Source organism: Scyliorhinus torazame, chromosome 29 (assembly GCF_047496885.1).
Source record: "Scyliorhinus torazame isolate Kashiwa2021f chromosome 29, sScyTor2.1, whole genome shotgun sequence".
Classification (NCBI taxonomy): Eukaryota; Metazoa; Chordata; class Chondrichthyes; order Carcharhiniformes; family Scyliorhinidae; genus Scyliorhinus; species Scyliorhinus torazame.
Genome location: NC_092735.1, coordinates 1,250,853 through 1,266,784, shown reverse-complemented (window position 1 = coordinate 1,266,784; position 15,932 = coordinate 1,250,853). Strand labels below are relative to the sequence as shown.

The following is a 15,932-nucleotide window of genomic DNA, read 5'->3' as shown; positions in this document are numbered from 1 at the left end:
ACTTCCCCACCCCGCCTCCACTTCCCCACCCCGCCCCCACTTCCCCACCCCGCCCCCACTTCCCCACCCCGCCCCCACTTCCCCACCCCGCCCCCACTTCCCCACCCCGCCCCCACTTCCCCACCCCGCCCCCACTTCCCCACCCCGCCCCCACTTCCCCACCCCGCCCCCACACCCACTAACACTTCCCCACCCCGCCCCCACTTCCCCACCCCGCCCCCACTTCCCCACCCCGCCCCCACTTCCCCACCCCGCCCCCACACCCACTAACACAGTCTTGGAATCGAGGTCAACCCCGTGAGCCAATGAAACCCAGCCCAGGGGATCACCGAGAACAGATTTAATCTAGAACCTGATCTTCTGGACATCACAAACTCTCTCCCCACGTCATGAACCAGGGGCTGGATTCTCCGCCCCGCCGCCCCACATTTCTGTCTCACCGCTGGGACGCTGCCTTTTGCCGGCCGGTCAGTGGGGTTTCTCCGTGTGGGACAGCCCCCCGCCGTCGGGAGCCCCCCGGGAGCAGGCCGCTGGCGGAGGATCCAGCCCCTCATCCGGCCCCACCGCACAGGATCGGAGTAGCGTTGGAGAGAAAATTGTCAATTCCTTTTGTTATAAGATCATAGAATCATAGAAGTTTACAGCATGGAAACAGGCCCTTCGGCCCAACCAGTCCATGCCGCCCAGCTTTTACCATTAAGCTAGTCCCAGTTGCCCGCACTTGGCCCATAACCCTCTATACCCATCTTACCCATGTAACTATCTAAATGCTTTTTAAAAGACACAATTGTACCCGCCTCTACTACTACCTCTGGCAGCACATTCCAGACACTCACTACCCTCTGAGTGAAGAAATTGCTCCTCTGGGCCCTTCTGAATCTCTCCCCTCTCACCTTAAACCTATGCCCTCTAGTTTTAGACTCCCCTACCTTTGGGAAAAGATGTTGACTATCTACCTTATCTATGCCCCTCATTATTTTATAGACCTCTATAAGTTCACCCCTAAGCCTCCTACGCTCCAGGGAAAAAAGTCCCAGTCTATCCAGCCTCTCCTTATAACTCAAACCATCAAGTCCCGGCAACATCCTAGTAAATCTTTTCTGCACTCTTTCCAGTTTAATAATATCCTTTCTATAATAGGGTGACCAGAACTGCACACAGTATTCCAAGTGTGGCCGTACCAATGTCTTGTACAACTTCAACAAGACGTCCCAACTCCTGTATTCAATGTTCTGACCAATGAAACCAAGCATGCCGAATGCCTTCTTCACCACCCTGTCCACCTGCGACTCCACCTTCAAGGAGCTATGAACCTGTACTCCTAGATCTCTTTGTTCTATAACTCTCCCCAACGCCATACCATTAACTGAGTAGGTCCTGGCCTGATTCGATCTGCCAAAATGCATCACCTCACATTTATCTAAATTAAACTCCATCTGCCATTCGTCGGCCCACTGGCCTAATTGATCAAGATCCCGTTGCAATCCTAGATAACCTTCTTCACTATCCACTGTGCCACCAATCTTGGTGTCATCTGCAAACTTACTAACCATGCCTCCTAAATTCTCATCCAAATCATTAATATAAATCACAAATAACAGTGGACCCAGCACCGATCCCTGAGGCACACCACTGGTCACAGGCCTCCAGTTTGAAAAACAACCCTCTACAACCACCCTCTGCCTTCTGTCGTCCAGCCAATTTTGAATCCAATTGGCAACCTCACCCTGGATCCCGTGAGCTTTAACCTTCTGCAACAACCTACCATGCGGTACCTTGTCAAAGGCTTTGCTAAAGTCCATGTAGACAACGTCTACTGCACTGCCCTCATCTACCTCCTTGGTCACCCCCTCAAAAAACTCAAATCAAATTTGTGAGACATGATTTTCCACGCACAAAGCCATGCTGACTGCCCCGAATCAGTCCTTGCCTCTCTAAATGCTTGTAGATCCTGTCTCTCAGAATACCTTCCAGCAACTTACCTACTACAGACGTTAGGCTCATCGGTCTGTAGTTCCCAGGCTTTTCCCTGCTGCCCTTCTTAAACAAGGGCACAACATTCGCCACTCTCCAATCTTCAGGCACCTCACCTGTGGCTGCCGATGATTCAAATATCTCTGTTAGGGGACCCGCAATTTCCTCCCTAGCCTCCCACAACACCCTGGGATACATTTCATCAGGTCCCGGGGATTTATCTACCTTGATGCGCTTTAAGACTTCCAGCACCTCCTCCTCTGTAATATGCACACTTCTCAAGACATCACTATTTATTTCCCTTAGTTTCCTAACATCCATGCCTTTCTCCACCGTGAATACCGATAAGAAATATTCATTCAGGATCTCACCCAACTCTTGTGGCTCTGCACATAGATGCCCTTGTTGATCCTTAAGAGGCCCTACTCTGTCCCTAGTTACTCTTTTCCCCTTTATGTATCTGTAGAATCTCTTTGGATTCTCCCTTGCATTATTTGCCAAAGCAATTTCATGTCCCCTTTTTGCCCTCCTGATTTCCCTCTTAACTCTATTTCGACAATCTCTATACTCTTCAAGGGATCCACTTGATCCCAGTTGCTTATGTACGTCATATGCCTCCTTCTTCTTTTTGACCAGAGTCTCAATATCTCGAGTCATCCAGGGTTCCCTACTTCTACCAGCCTTGCCCTTCACTCTAAAGGGAATGTGCTTACCCTGCACCCTGGTTAACACATTTTTAAAAGCCTCCCATTTACCAGCCGTCCCTTTGCCTGCCAACAGTCTCCCCCAATCTACCTCTGCAAGTTCCTGTCTGATACCATCAAAATTGGCCTTGCCCCAATTAAGAATTTTAACTCTTGGGCGAGAGCTTCTGGCTAATCGTGCGAGCGAAATGTTCCGGTCCCACTGAGAGGGTGGGTTTCCAGGTGACCTGCGCTGAGGAACCCCATTGATAGCGACGGGACCAGAGCATCCCACAGGGAGGCCAGGGGGTCCCACAGGGCCAGGGGTCCCACAGGGCCAGGGGTCCCACAGAGAGGCCATGGGGTCCCACAGGGAGGCCATGGGGTCCCACAGGGAGGCCATGGGGTCCCACAGGGAGGCCAGGGGGTCCCACAGGGCCAGGGGTCCCACAGGGCCAGGGGGTCCCACAGAGAGGCCATGGGGTCCCACAGGGAGGCCATGGGGTCCCACAGGGAGGCCATGGGGTCCCACAGGGAGGCCATGGGGTCCCACAGGGAGGCCATGGGGTCCCACAGGGAGGCCATGGGGTCCCACAAGGAGGCCATGGGGTCCCACAGGGAGGCCATGGGGGTCCCACAGGGAGGCCATGGGGGTCCCACAGGGCGGCCAGGGGGTCCCACAGGGCCAGGGGGTCCCACAGGGAGTCCAGGGGGTCCCACAGGGAGGCCAGGGGGTCCCACAGGGAGGCCAGGGGGTCCCACAGGGAGGCCAGGGGGTCCCACAGGGAGGCCAGGGGGTCCCACAGGGAGGCCAGGGGGTCCCACAGGGAGGCCAGGGGGTCCCACAGGGAGGCCAGGGGGTCCCACAGGGAGGCCAGGGGGTCCCACAGGGAGGCCAGGGGGTCCCACAGGGAGGCCAGGGGTCCCACAGGGAGGCCAGGGGGTCCGACAGGGTGGCCGGGGACCCCACAGGGAGGCCGGGCGTCCCACAGGGAGGCCGGGCGTCCCACAGGGAGGCCAGGGGTCCCACAGGGAGGCCAGGGGGTCCCACAGAGAGGCCAGGGGGTCCCACAGGGAGGCCAGGGGGTCCCACAGGGAGGCCAGGGGGTCCCACAGGGAGGCCAGGGGGTCCCACAGGGAGGCCAGGGGGTCCCACAGGGAGGCCAGGGGGTCCCACAGGGAGGCCAGGGGGTCCCACAGGGAGGCCAGGGGGTCCCACAGGGAGGCCAGGGGGTCCCACAGGGAGGCCAGGGGGTCCCACAGGGAGGCCAGGGGGTCCCACAGGGAGGCCAGGGGGTCCCACAGGGAGGCCAGGGGGTCCCACAGGGAGGCCAGGGGGTCCCACAGGGAGGCCAGGGGGTCCCACAGGGAGGCCAGGGGGTCCCACAGGGAGGCCAGGGGGTCCCACAGGGAGGCCAGGGGGTCCCACAGGGAGGCCAGGGGGTCCCACAGGGAGGCCAGGGGGTCCCACAGGGAGACCGGGGGTCCCACAGGGAGGCCAGGGGTCCCACAGGGAGGCCAGGGGGGTCCCACAGGTAGGCCCGGGGGTCCCACAGGGCGGCCAGGGGGTCCCACAGGGCGGCCAGGGGGCCCCACAGGGAGGCCAGGGGATCTTGCCCATTATCTTCACCGCAATAATAGAACAACAAAGAACAAAGAAATGTACAGCACAGGAACAGGCCCTTCGGCCCTCCAAGCCCGTGCCGACCATGCTGCCCGACTAAACTACAATCTTCTACACTTCCTGGGTCCGTATCCCTCTATTCCCATCCTATTCGTGTATTTGTCAAGATGCCCCTTAAATGTCAGTATCGTCCCTGCTTCCACCACCTCCTCCGGTAGCGAGTTGCAGGCACCCACTACCCTCTGCGTAAAAAACTTGCCTCGTACATCTACTCTAAACCTTGCCCCTCGCACCTTAAACCTATGCCCCCTAGTAATTGACCCCTCTACCCTGGGGAAAAGCCTCTGACTATCCACTCTGTCAATGCCCCTCATAATTTTGTATACCTCTATCAGGTCGCCCCTCAACCTCCTTCGTTCCAGTGAGAACAAACCGAGTTTATTCAATCGCTCCTCATAGCTAATGCCCTCCATACCAGGCAACATTCTGGTAAATCTCTTCTGCACCCTCTCTAAAGCCTCCACATCCTTCTGGTAGTGTGGCGACCAGAATTGAACACTATACTCCAAGTGTGGCCTAACTATGGTTCTAATCCAAGCTGTGCTTTTTGCTGCGATGTTGTGAACGGATTGTCCCTGCTTCTGTCCCTGTCTGTGTGCAGGTATCGTCCTTGACCTACTGAATCTGACGAAGCCAGGTGGCTTTGACACATCGCTCTTCTACTGTGACATTGTCAGTGTGCCCGAGGACGAAGATGCGCCCGTGCAAAGCGGGGAGTCTGCCAAGTTGGATGATCTGCTTCGGAAGGTGTGGGCCAAGGACTACAAGAAAAGGGCTGTCACCAGGTCAGAGGTCACGCAGTGTCTCCTGCACCAATGAAACTGCAGTTTCTAATATAATCCTTCATGACACATTTCCCCTGTGCGCCTTGGCGGACTTGAAGATCTAAGCTCGTGTGCGCAATCTGCTCAATGGAGCAAGATGGCTCGACCTGAGGTTGAAAAGTTAATTCTTGGCTGCTGTGAGGAAGAGGGGACAACCCAGCTTCTGTGGAACCCGAGCACGGGCTCCATGAGAGCAGCCTGGAGCAGCCGGTATTTACATAGATCCCCACCGTGTGAGCTCCGTCTCTTCTCCCTCTAGTGGAGATCTTTTTAACATTGTAAGCGGTGATCATAGAATCGACACAAAGGGCGTGTTTCATTTGCGGGGAACTAGAAACTATCAACACTATTGACAGAGAAATCTAGCCGGGAATGCAGGAGAAATCTCTTTACACAGAGAGGGTGGGAATGTGGGACTGGCTACCACAGGGTTGTAGTGAATTGCGTAGATGCATTTAAAGGGAAGCTCGAAGAGAGAGAAAAATTAGACAGTTACGCTGATAAAGTTAAATGAGGAGTGGTGGGAGAAGGCTTGTGTGAAGCATGGAGGTGCAGGGCTCAATGGCCTGTTTCTCTGCTGCGTATCCTGTGTTGGGCAGCACGGCGGCACATTGGTTAGCACTGCTGCCTCACAGCGCCAGGGACACGGGTTCGATTCCGGCCTTGGGTGACTGTGTGGAGTTTGCACGTTCCCCCTGTGTCTGCGTCCCTTCCTCCTCCTCCGACAGTCTAACTGCAGGTTAGGTGGATTAACCATGGTTAGGCCATGTTAAAATCGCCCCTTAGTGTCCAAAGATGTGCAGCGTAGGTTCTGGGGATAGGCTGGGGGAGTGGGGTCCTCTTTCGGAGGGTTTGTTCAGTCTCGATGGGCCAAATGGCCTCCTTTTGCACTGTTGGGATTCTCTATAAAACATCAATCAGTACGTCAGGTTACTTAGCAGCTATCGACTTCCACACTGAGATAAATTACCAGTTCTGTTTTTGATGCTTAATGAAGGAACACACGTTGTGACAGGACAGAACTTCCTTGCTCTGCAGGTGATGCCATGGGATCGTTTCCATCCCGCTGACCAGGTCATCGGGGGCTCGGCTTAAATCGCGCCCCCACCCCTAAACTCTGGCCTTCTTCAGCCACTTAATGTGCATCCGAATGTCTTCACCTCCGCCCCTGTGAACCTCTCTCTGCTGCGGTGCTGATTGGATTTGATGTCCTGTTGTTTGTTTTGGCGCAGACTGAGCCTGAAGCTGGGAGAAGGCGTGGAAGTTTCAGTCGGAGTTTACAATCTGATCCGCAATGCCCGAAAACCGAGTGCCATCCGTCTGGACCGGGAAACCAACGAGCCGGTCAAAACTAAAACCCGCTGGTTTAACGGGGATACGGGCAGCCTGCTCCTGCCCAGCGACACCAGAAAGGCCCAGGTAAAGAATAGTGAACCGTACTGAACAGAAACTGGTCAAAATACTGCCATGCTGGGAATCTGAAATCTCCCTCTCTGAATTCACTAACTGCCCTTGAGAAGGTGGTGCTGAGGAACTTTCTCCAAGCGCTGCACTCTGTGACAAACAAAGAACAATACAGCACAGGAACAGGCCTTCAGCCCTCCCAGCCCGTACTGATCCTGATACCAACCTGAGCCAAAACCCTCAGCACTTCCTTGTGCCGTATCCCTCTATACCCGTCCTATCCATTGTTGTCAAGATGCCTTTTGAACACCGTTAATGTAACTGCTTCCACAACCTCCCCTGGCAACCCGTTCCAGGCACTCACCACCCTCTGCGTAAAAACTGCCTCGCACATCTTCTCTAAATTTTTTCACAAGGACCATTCTAAATGTATTTGCCCCCTGGTGACTGACCCGTCCACCCTGGGAAAGAGTGCCTGCCCATCCACTCTGTCCATGCCCCTCATAATCTTGTCGACCTCTATCAGGTCACCCCTCAACCTCCGTCCTTCTAATGAAAACAGTCCGAGTTTATTCAGCCTTTCCGCATCGCTAACACCCTCCAGACCAGGCAATATCCTGGTAAACCTCCTCTGCACCCTCTCCAAACCCTCCACATCCTTCTGGCAGTGTGGCGACCAGAATTGTGCGCAATATTCCAAGTGCGCCTTACAACTGTACAGTGTACAACTGTAGCATACACACCATGAATGCAGGCCCCCACTGCAGTATTGTTGGTTTTTGCCATGACTTTTGATACAACTGAGTTGCTTTTTCGGCCAATTGGAAGGCAGTTGAGTCACCTGTGCAGTTGTACAGTCTCTAGTAAGCCAGACCAGGTAAGGACGGCAGACTAATACCAGCTTTATTTAACTGGACTTAAATAAATTCCCCAGCTGCTCTGGTGGGGTTTGAACCCGTGTCTGTCGATCATTAATCAAAACCTCTGAATTACTCACCCAGTAACATAAGAACTGTGCTGTTATATCCCTTGTGGGGCCCTTGTGGGTACGGTGCAGAGCAAAACAGTTAACATTCCAGATCGGTGACTTTTCTTTGGGACTAGCCCACGTTTGACATGTCACGGGTTTTAAGCAGGTACAGAGGAAGGGTATGCACAGAGGGCTGGAAAGAGTGAAACAGAAGGTCTGTGACTGGGTGAAAGGAAAGAGAGATTAATTGACAGAAGAGATGATGATGCGAAGCAATGGGGTGAGTAAAGAAAGAAAAGGATTAAAACAGCGCCTTTCACAACTTCAGCACGGCCCAAAGCACTTACAGCCAATGAAGCACTTTTGAGTCGATGTTTCAACCAATCAGCAACATTTTCTCCTGTCGTATAAATGGTTGTGGTTGTTTGAAATTTGGCATTCTTGTGTTTGTCCTGATGAGTGTAAGATGAAAAGCTTCGACAACCTGTTCAGCAATGCTTTGAAGTTGCTGTGATATAGAAAACTTTTAATTTACATTTGGCTCTCCCTATTTTGCATATTGATTTGCTGCTTTTAACTTACCCTTTTCATTTAAAATGCGGATCAGCGTGAGGTATCTTTTTTTAGCTTCTGCCCAATTGTCGTCTCTCTTCAAATGGCTGCCTGTTCCTGACTATATATCAGCCTCCTTTCAGCGTCCTGAATATGTTGTACAATCCCACCCAGATCCACGTCCCCAGATAAATTTTCCATTTTTCAACCAGATCTTCACTGGATTGACCTCTGAAGAAGGAATCATACAGACTGGAAAATGTAACTCTCTCTCCCTCTGCCAGACCTGCTGAGTTTTTCCACCATTTTCTGTTTGTATCCGCAGTATTTTGCTGTGACTTCACTGGATTTATCTACTGAAACATTTCCATAATGATGGGCGGCGCGGTGGCGCAGTGGTTAGCACAATTGCTTCACAGCTGCAGGGTCCCAGGTTCGATTCCGGCTTGGGTCACTGTCCGTGCGGAGTCTGCACATCCTCCCCGTGTGTGCGTGGGTTTCCTCCGGGTGCTCCGGTTTCCTCCCACAGTCCAAAGACGTGCAGGTTAGGTGGATTGGCCATGATCAATTGCCCCTTAGTGTCCAAAATTGCCCTTAGTGTTGGGTGGGGTTACTGGGTTGTGGGGATGAGGTGGAGGTGTTGACCTTGAGTAGGGGGCTCTTTCCAAGAGCAGGTGCAGACTCGATGGACCGAATGGTCTCCTTCTGCACTGTAAATTCTATGACCCGGGTTCGATCCCGGCTGTGTGTCACTGTCTGTGTGGAGTTTGCACATTCTCCCCGTGTCTGCGTGGGTGTCACCCCCTCAACCCAAAGATGTGCAGGGTCGGTGGATTGGCCTCGCTAAATTGCCACTTTGAAAAAAAATTGGGCATTCTAAATTTATTCAAAAAAAATAAATTTTATCGAATTTCATAGAATTTACAGACCTGGGGAAAATTGATGTACAAAGAGATCTGGGAGTTCAGGCCCATTGTACCCTGAAGGTGGCAACGCAGGTCGATATTGGTCAAGAAGGCATACAGCATGCTTTCCTTCATCGGACGGGGTATTGAGTACAAGAGTCGGCAGGTCATGTTGAGCAGTTCTGGTCGCCGCATTACCAGAAGGATGTGGATGCTTTAGAGAGGGTGCAGAGGAGGTTCACCAGGATGTTGCCTGGTATGGAGGGTGCTAGCTATGAAGAAAGGTTGAGTAGATTAGGATTGTTTTCGTTGGAAAGACGGAGGTTGAGGGGGGACCTGATTGAGGTCTACAAAATTATGAGAGGTATGGACAGGGTGGATAGCAACAAGCTTTTTCCAAGAGTGGGGGTGTCAATTACATGGGGTCACGATTTCAAGGTGAGAGGGGGACAGTTTAAGGGAGATGTGCGCGGAAAGTTTTTTACGCAGAGGGTGGTGGGTGCCTGGAACGCTTTGCCAGCGGAGGTGGTAGAGGCGGGCACGATAGCATCATTTAAGATGCATCTAGACAGATATATGAACGGGCGGGGAACAGAGGGAAGTAGATCCTTGGAAAATAGGCGACAGGTTTAGATAAAGGATCTGGATCGGCGCAGGCTGGGAGGGCCGAAGGGCCTGTTCCTGTGCTGTAATTTTCTTTGTTCTTTGTTCTAATTACTGGAAAGATGTTGCTCTTTAACATAAATTCTGTCCTTGTTGATTGTGGTTTCCAGGTTTATGGACACAAGCAGATAGTTCTGGAGAAAGAAGAAACTGAGGAGATGAAGAGGTTTGATGACCCAGGCTTGGTCCTCATTGGTTTCAAGCCATTGTCGCTGTTAAAGAAACACCACCACATCAGACCCTCCCAGTTCATTTACCCAGAGGAGATCCTGATAACAGGTAACCCTCGACCACTGTTACTGCTGCCAATTAACCCAATGAACATGTCACACCCCAGTGTGGTTTACAGGGTCCACAGTTTCTTTACCATTTTCCTTAATTAGCGGATGGTTCAAATGAGAAATCCACATAGAGAGATGCTGGGACAGGCTGCAGTGGCAGTGTGTAGTGTCAAAACATTAACTGTTCCAGTAAGTTACATGTTAATCCGACTGGGGAGTCAGTTAGTGACATTGTATAAATTTACATTCTATATATATTGACATTATATATTTTTACATTACATATATTTACATTACATATATTTACAGTGCTGCCGTACGAGAGAACAGATTCAAATGTGTCATTGTATCGAATATCTACCCTAGACCCCCCTGAATAAAGTGCCCCTTGCCTAGATTACCCTAAGTAAAATAAACCATGCCGAGAAGACAATAAATAGAAAACATCGCCCCTAGAATCCAATAAAGAATACACGAACCCTAGAATACAAGAAATAGTATACACCGCCCCTACAAAGAACAAAGAAATGTACAGCACAGGAACAGGCCCTTCGGCCCTCCAAGCCCGTGCCGACCATGCTGCCCGACTAAACTACAATCTTCTACACTTCCTGGGTCCGTATCCCTCTATTCCCATCCTATTCATGTATTTGTCAAGATGCCCCTTAAATGTCACTATCGTTCCTGCTTCCACCACCTCCTCCGGTAGCGAGTTCCAGGCACCCACTACCCTCTGCGTAAAAAACTTGCCTCGTACATCTACTCTAAACCTTGCCCCTCTCACCTTAAACCTATGCCCCCTAGTAATTGACCCCTCTACCCCGGGGAAAAGCCTCTGACTATCCACTCTGTCTATGCCCCTCATAATTTTGTAGACCTCTATCAGGTCGCCCCGCAACCTCCTTCGTTCCAGTGAGAACAAACCGAGTTCATTCAACCGCTCCTCATAGCTAATGCCCTCCATACCCAGCACTGATCCCTGTGGAACACCACTGGTCACAGCCCTCCAATTAGAAAAGCATCCTTCCATTGCTACTCTCTGCCTTCTATGACCTAGCTAGTTCTGTATCCACCTTGCCAGCTCACCCCTGATCCCGTGTGACTTCACCTTTTGTACTAGTCTACCATGAGGGACCTTGTCAAAGGCCTTACTGAAGTCCATATAGACAACATCCACTGCCCTACCTGCATCAATCATCTTCGTGACCTCCTCGAAAAACTCTATCAAGTTAGTGAGACACGACCTCCCCTTTACAAAACCATGCTGCCTCTCACTAATACGTCCATTTGCTTCCAAATGGGAGTAGATCCTGTCTCGAAGAATTCTCTCCAGTAATTTCCCTACCACTGAAGTAAGGCTCACCGGCCTGTAGTTCCCGGGATTATCCTTGCTACCCTTCTTAAACAGAGGAACAACATTGGCTATTCTCCAGTCCTCCGGGACATCCCCTGAAGACAGTGAGGATCCAAAGATTTCTGTCAAGGCCTCAGCAATTTCCTCTCCAGCCTCCTTCAGTATTCTGGGGTAGATCCCATCCGGCCCTGGGGACTTATCTACCTTAATATTTTTTAAGACACCCAACACCTCGTCTTTTTGGATCTCAATGTGACCCAGGCTATCTACACCCCCTTCTCCAGACTCAACATCGACCAATTTCTTCTCTTTGGCAAAGTATTCATTTAGTACCTCACCCATTTCCTCTGGCTCCACACATAGATTCCCTTGCCTATCCTTCAGTGGGCCAACCCTTTCCCTGGCTACCCTATTGCTTTTTATGTGCGTGTAAAAAGCCTTGGGATTTTCCTTAACCCGATTTGCCAATGACCTTTTGTGACCCCTTTTCGCCCTCCTGACTCCTTGCTTAAGTTCCTTCCTACTTTCCTTATATTCCACACAGGCTTCGACTGTTCCCAGCCTTTTCGCCCTGACAAATGCCTCCTTTTTCTTTTTGACGAGGCCTACAATATCTCTCGTTATCCAAGGTTCCCGAAAATTGCTGTATTTATCCTTCTTCCTCACAGGAACATGCCGGTCCTGAATTCCTTTCAACTGACACTTGAAAGCCTCCCACATGTCAGATGTTGATTTGCCCTCAAACATCCGCCCCCAATCTATGTTCTTCAGTTCCCGCCTAATATTGTTATAATTAGCCTTCCCCCCAATTTAGCACATTCACCCTAGGACCACTCTTATCCTTGTCACCAGTACTTTAAAACTTACTGAATTGTGGTCACTGTTCCCGAAATGCTCCCCCACTAGAATACACTAAATAGAATACACCGGGTGCGATTCTCCGCTCCCACGCCGGTTGGGAGAATCGCCTGGCTTGCCAAATTTTCCCGACGCCCTCCCGCGATTCTCCCAAGCGGCGGGAACGGCCCCATCGAGTTCCGCGCGGCGCAGGCCGGAGAATCGCTCGCGACACCCAAAATGGTGATTCTCCGCCACCCCTGCTATTCTCAGGCCCGGATGGGCCGAAGTCCCGACGGCGTGACCCCAGTTCACACCTTCGCCGTTCACACCTGGTAAATAAAGTCGTCAGCCAGTCGTGCTGGGCTGACGCTGAGCAGCGAGGAGGTGAGCGGACTGTTCCGCAGCTCCTGAATACCGGGTCGGCATCCCCGAGAAGGCTGCGGCCAAAAGGGGGGGTGTGGGAGAGTGTGCACGTGGGAGGAGGGGTGAGGGAGAGTGTGCAGGTGGGAGGGGGGGGTGTGGGAAAGTGTGGAGGTGGGAGGGGGGTGCTTGAGAGTGTGCAGGTGGGGGGAGGGTGAGTGAGAGTGTGCAGGTGGGAGGGGGGGGTGAGGGGGAGTGTGCAGGTGGGAGGGGGGTGCGGGAGAGTGTGCAGGTGGGAGGGGGGGTGCGGGAGAGTATGCAGGTGGGAGGGGGGGGAGGGAGAGTGTGGAGGTGGGAGGGGGGATGTGGGAGAGTGTGCAGGTGGGGGGAGGGTGAGTGAGAGTGTGCAGGTGGGAGGGGGGTGAGGGAGAGTGTGCAGGTGGGAGGGGGGGTGAGGGAGAGTGGGGAGGTGGGAGGGGGGTGAGGGAGAGTGTGCAGGTGGGAGGGGGTGAGGGAGAGTGTGCAGGTGGGAGGGGGGGTTGCGGGAGAGTGTGCAGGTGGGAGGGGGGATGAGGGAGAGTGTGCAGGTGGGAGGGGGGTGAGGGAGAGTGTGGAGGTGGGAGGGGGTGAGGGAGAGTGTGGAGGTGGGAGGGGGGATGAGGGAGAGTGTGGAGGTGGGAGGGGGGGATGAGGGAGAGTGTGGAGGTGGGAGGGGGGATGAGGGAGAGTGTGCAGGTGGGAGGGGGTGAGGGAGAGTGTGCAGGTGGGAGGGGGATGAGGGAGAGTGTGCAGACGGGAGGGGGGGTGCGGGAGAGTGTGCAGATGGGAGGGGGGTGAGGGAGAGTGTGGAGGTGGGAGGGGGGATGAGGGAGAGTGTGCAGGTGGGAGGGGGTGAGGGAGAGTGTGCAGGTGGGAGGGGGGTGAGGGAGAGTGTGCAGATGGGAGGGGGGGTGCGGGAGAGTGTGCAGGTGGGAGGGGGGTGAGGGAGAGTGTGGAGGTGGGAGGGGGGTGAGGGAGAGTGTGGAGGTGGGAGGGGGGATGAGGGAGAGTGTGGAGGTGGGAGGGGGGATGAGGGAGAGGGTGCAGGTGGGAGGGGGTGAGGGAGAGTGTGCAGGTGGGAGGGGGGTGAGGGAGAGTGTGCAGATGGGAGGGGGGTGAGGGAGAGTGTGCAGGTGGGGGGAGGGGGAGTGAGAGTGTGGAGGTTGGAGGGTATGGGAGAGTGTGGAGGTGGGTGGGGGGATGAGGGAGAGTGTGGAGGTGCGGGGAGGGGGAGTGAGAGTGTGCAGGTGGGAGGGGGTGAGGGAGAGTGCAGGTGGGGGAGGGTGAGTGAGAGTGTGCAGGTGGGAGGGGGGTGAGGGAGAGTGTGCAGGTGGGAGGGGGTGAGGGAGAGTGTGCAGGTGGGAGGGGGGATGAGGGAGAGTGTGCAGGTGGGAGGGGGGTGAGGGAGAGTGTGGAGGTGGGAGGGGGGTGAGGGAGAGTGCAGGTGGGAGGGGGTGCTGGAGAGTGTGCAGGTGGGGGGAGGGGGAGTGAGAGTGTGGAGGTGGGGGGAGGGGGAGTGAGAGTGTGCAGGTGGGGGGGGTGAGGGAGAGTGTGCAGGTGGGGGGGTGAGGGAGAGTGTGCAGGTGGGAGGGGGGTGAGGGAGAGTGTGCAGGTGGGGGGGTGAGGGAGAGTGTGCAGGTGGGGGAGGGTGAGTGAGAGTGTGGAGGTGGGAGGGGGGTGAGGGAGGGTGTGCAGGTGGGAGGGGGGTAAGGGAGAGTGTGCAGGTGGGAGGGGGGTGAGGGAGGGTGTGCAGGTGGGAGGGGGGTGAGGGAGAGTGTGGAGGTGGGGGGAGGGGGAGTGAGAGTGTGCAGGTGGGAGGGGGGGGTGAGGGAGAGTGTGCAGGTGGGAGGGGGGTGAGGGAGAGTGTGCAGGTGGGAGGGGGGGTGAGGGAGAGTGTGCAGGTGGGGGAGGGTGAGTGAGAGTGTGCAGGTGGGAGGGGGGTGAGGGAGCGTGTGCAGGTGGGGGGGGGAGGGCGAGGGAGGGAGTGGAGGTGGGAGGGGGGTGAGGGAGGGAGTGGAGGTGGGGTGGTGAGGGAGGGAGTGGAGGTGGGAAAGGGGTGAGAGAGAGTGTGCGGGGGGGGGGGGGTGAGGGAGAGTGTGGATGGTATCGTCCATCCGCGGATGCCACATGTCAGCCGCCCTGATAAGGCAGGACGGTGACGAGGACACGGCCGCAGGGTGCGTGTGGCTGATGGGCACAGGCGAGGGGCACACTGGGAGGAGTACGGTGTGAAGTGACCGTTGGGCGCAGACAGTGACCAGGGGTTAGGCTGGCTGCGTATCTGCAGCGTGACCAGGCCACCGGGGCACACAGGGATCCCAGGCAACCCGGCTGGCGAGGTGTGGAAGAACCTCCGTGTAACATATCGTTTCTCTGCCCCCCACCACCCTCCTGCAGGTCACCATGTTGCCAACCAGACAGCGATGTTCACTGCCGTGGTTGGAGCCGCAGTTCTGGAGTTTGCCATCCGGCAGCGTAGAGTCGGACAGGCCACAGTGGCTGCAGATGCAGCGGTTGCCGGTGCAGCAGAGGGGATGGCCGCGGAGTGGCCCGTCGTCGCCGCGCAGGCCGCAGGCGCTCAGGCCCGGAATGTACGGGGGATGCCAAGGGGAACATTGACCGCCAGACGGCGAGGAATGCAGAGGAAGTGCTTGGGGGGGAGCAGGAGGAGGAGCAGGTGGAGCAGGAGGATCCACTGATGGTGGTGCCAGGGCGCCACAGGCGTCCAGCAAGGCCGAGGGTGTACCGTGACAGAATGTCGTTCGAGGCCCTGCAGGAGGAGACTACGGTTCAGCAGGGAGACGGTCGCACATATCTACCAGCTCGTGGCGCACCTCGCACCACATGGAATGGGAGGAGGACACGCGATACCAGTCTCCGTCAAGGTGACGGTGGCCCTAAACTTCGATGCGACCGGTTCCTTCCAGGCGCCGAGCGGGGACCTATCCAGGATATCACAGGCATCGGTCCACAGGTGCATCAGGGCCGTCACCGACGCCTTGTACGCCATCGCGGACAGGTACATTAAATTCCCCGAGGACCGAGCACAGCAGGAAGCACGGGCACGTGGATTCGCCAAGGTGGCCGGGATACCGATGGTCCAGGGTGTCGTCGATGGTGTGCACGTCCCCATGCGCCCGCCTGCAGACAGCAGGGACGTGTTCATGAACAGGAAGGGCACATACTCCATAAACATTCAGGTGGTCTGCGACCCCCCACATGACGATCATGCATGTGTGTGCAAAGTACCCCGGCAGTGTGCATGACGCCTACATTCTGGCACAGTCGTTCATCCCCGCAATGTTCGATGGATGTCCCCCCCGGCTGAGGGACTGGTTGCTGGGCGACAGGGGCTATCCATTGAGGTCATGGCTGCTGACGCCAATACGGAGGCCTCAC

The 15,932-nt window shown here is 55.0% G+C and overlaps 1 protein-coding gene across 2 annotated transcripts in view; it reads left to right on the top strand.

Annotated features, from left to right (window-relative positions):
* The window catches only part of xrcc6 (X-ray repair complementing defective repair in Chinese hamster cells 6), a 78,462-nt gene that overhangs the window by 23,638 nt on the left and 38,892 nt on the right, over positions 1–15,932 (top strand). For both annotated transcript variants that reach the window (XM_072491968.1, XM_072491967.1), the window contains 3 exons: positions 4,943–5,126; positions 6,398–6,584; positions 9,770–9,938. In XM_072491968.1, coding sequence (XP_072348069.1) covers positions 4,943–5,126; positions 6,398–6,584; positions 9,770–9,938 — 540 coding nt within the window. The remainder of the gene's footprint in view (positions 1–4,942; positions 5,127–6,397; positions 6,585–9,769; positions 9,939–15,932) is intronic.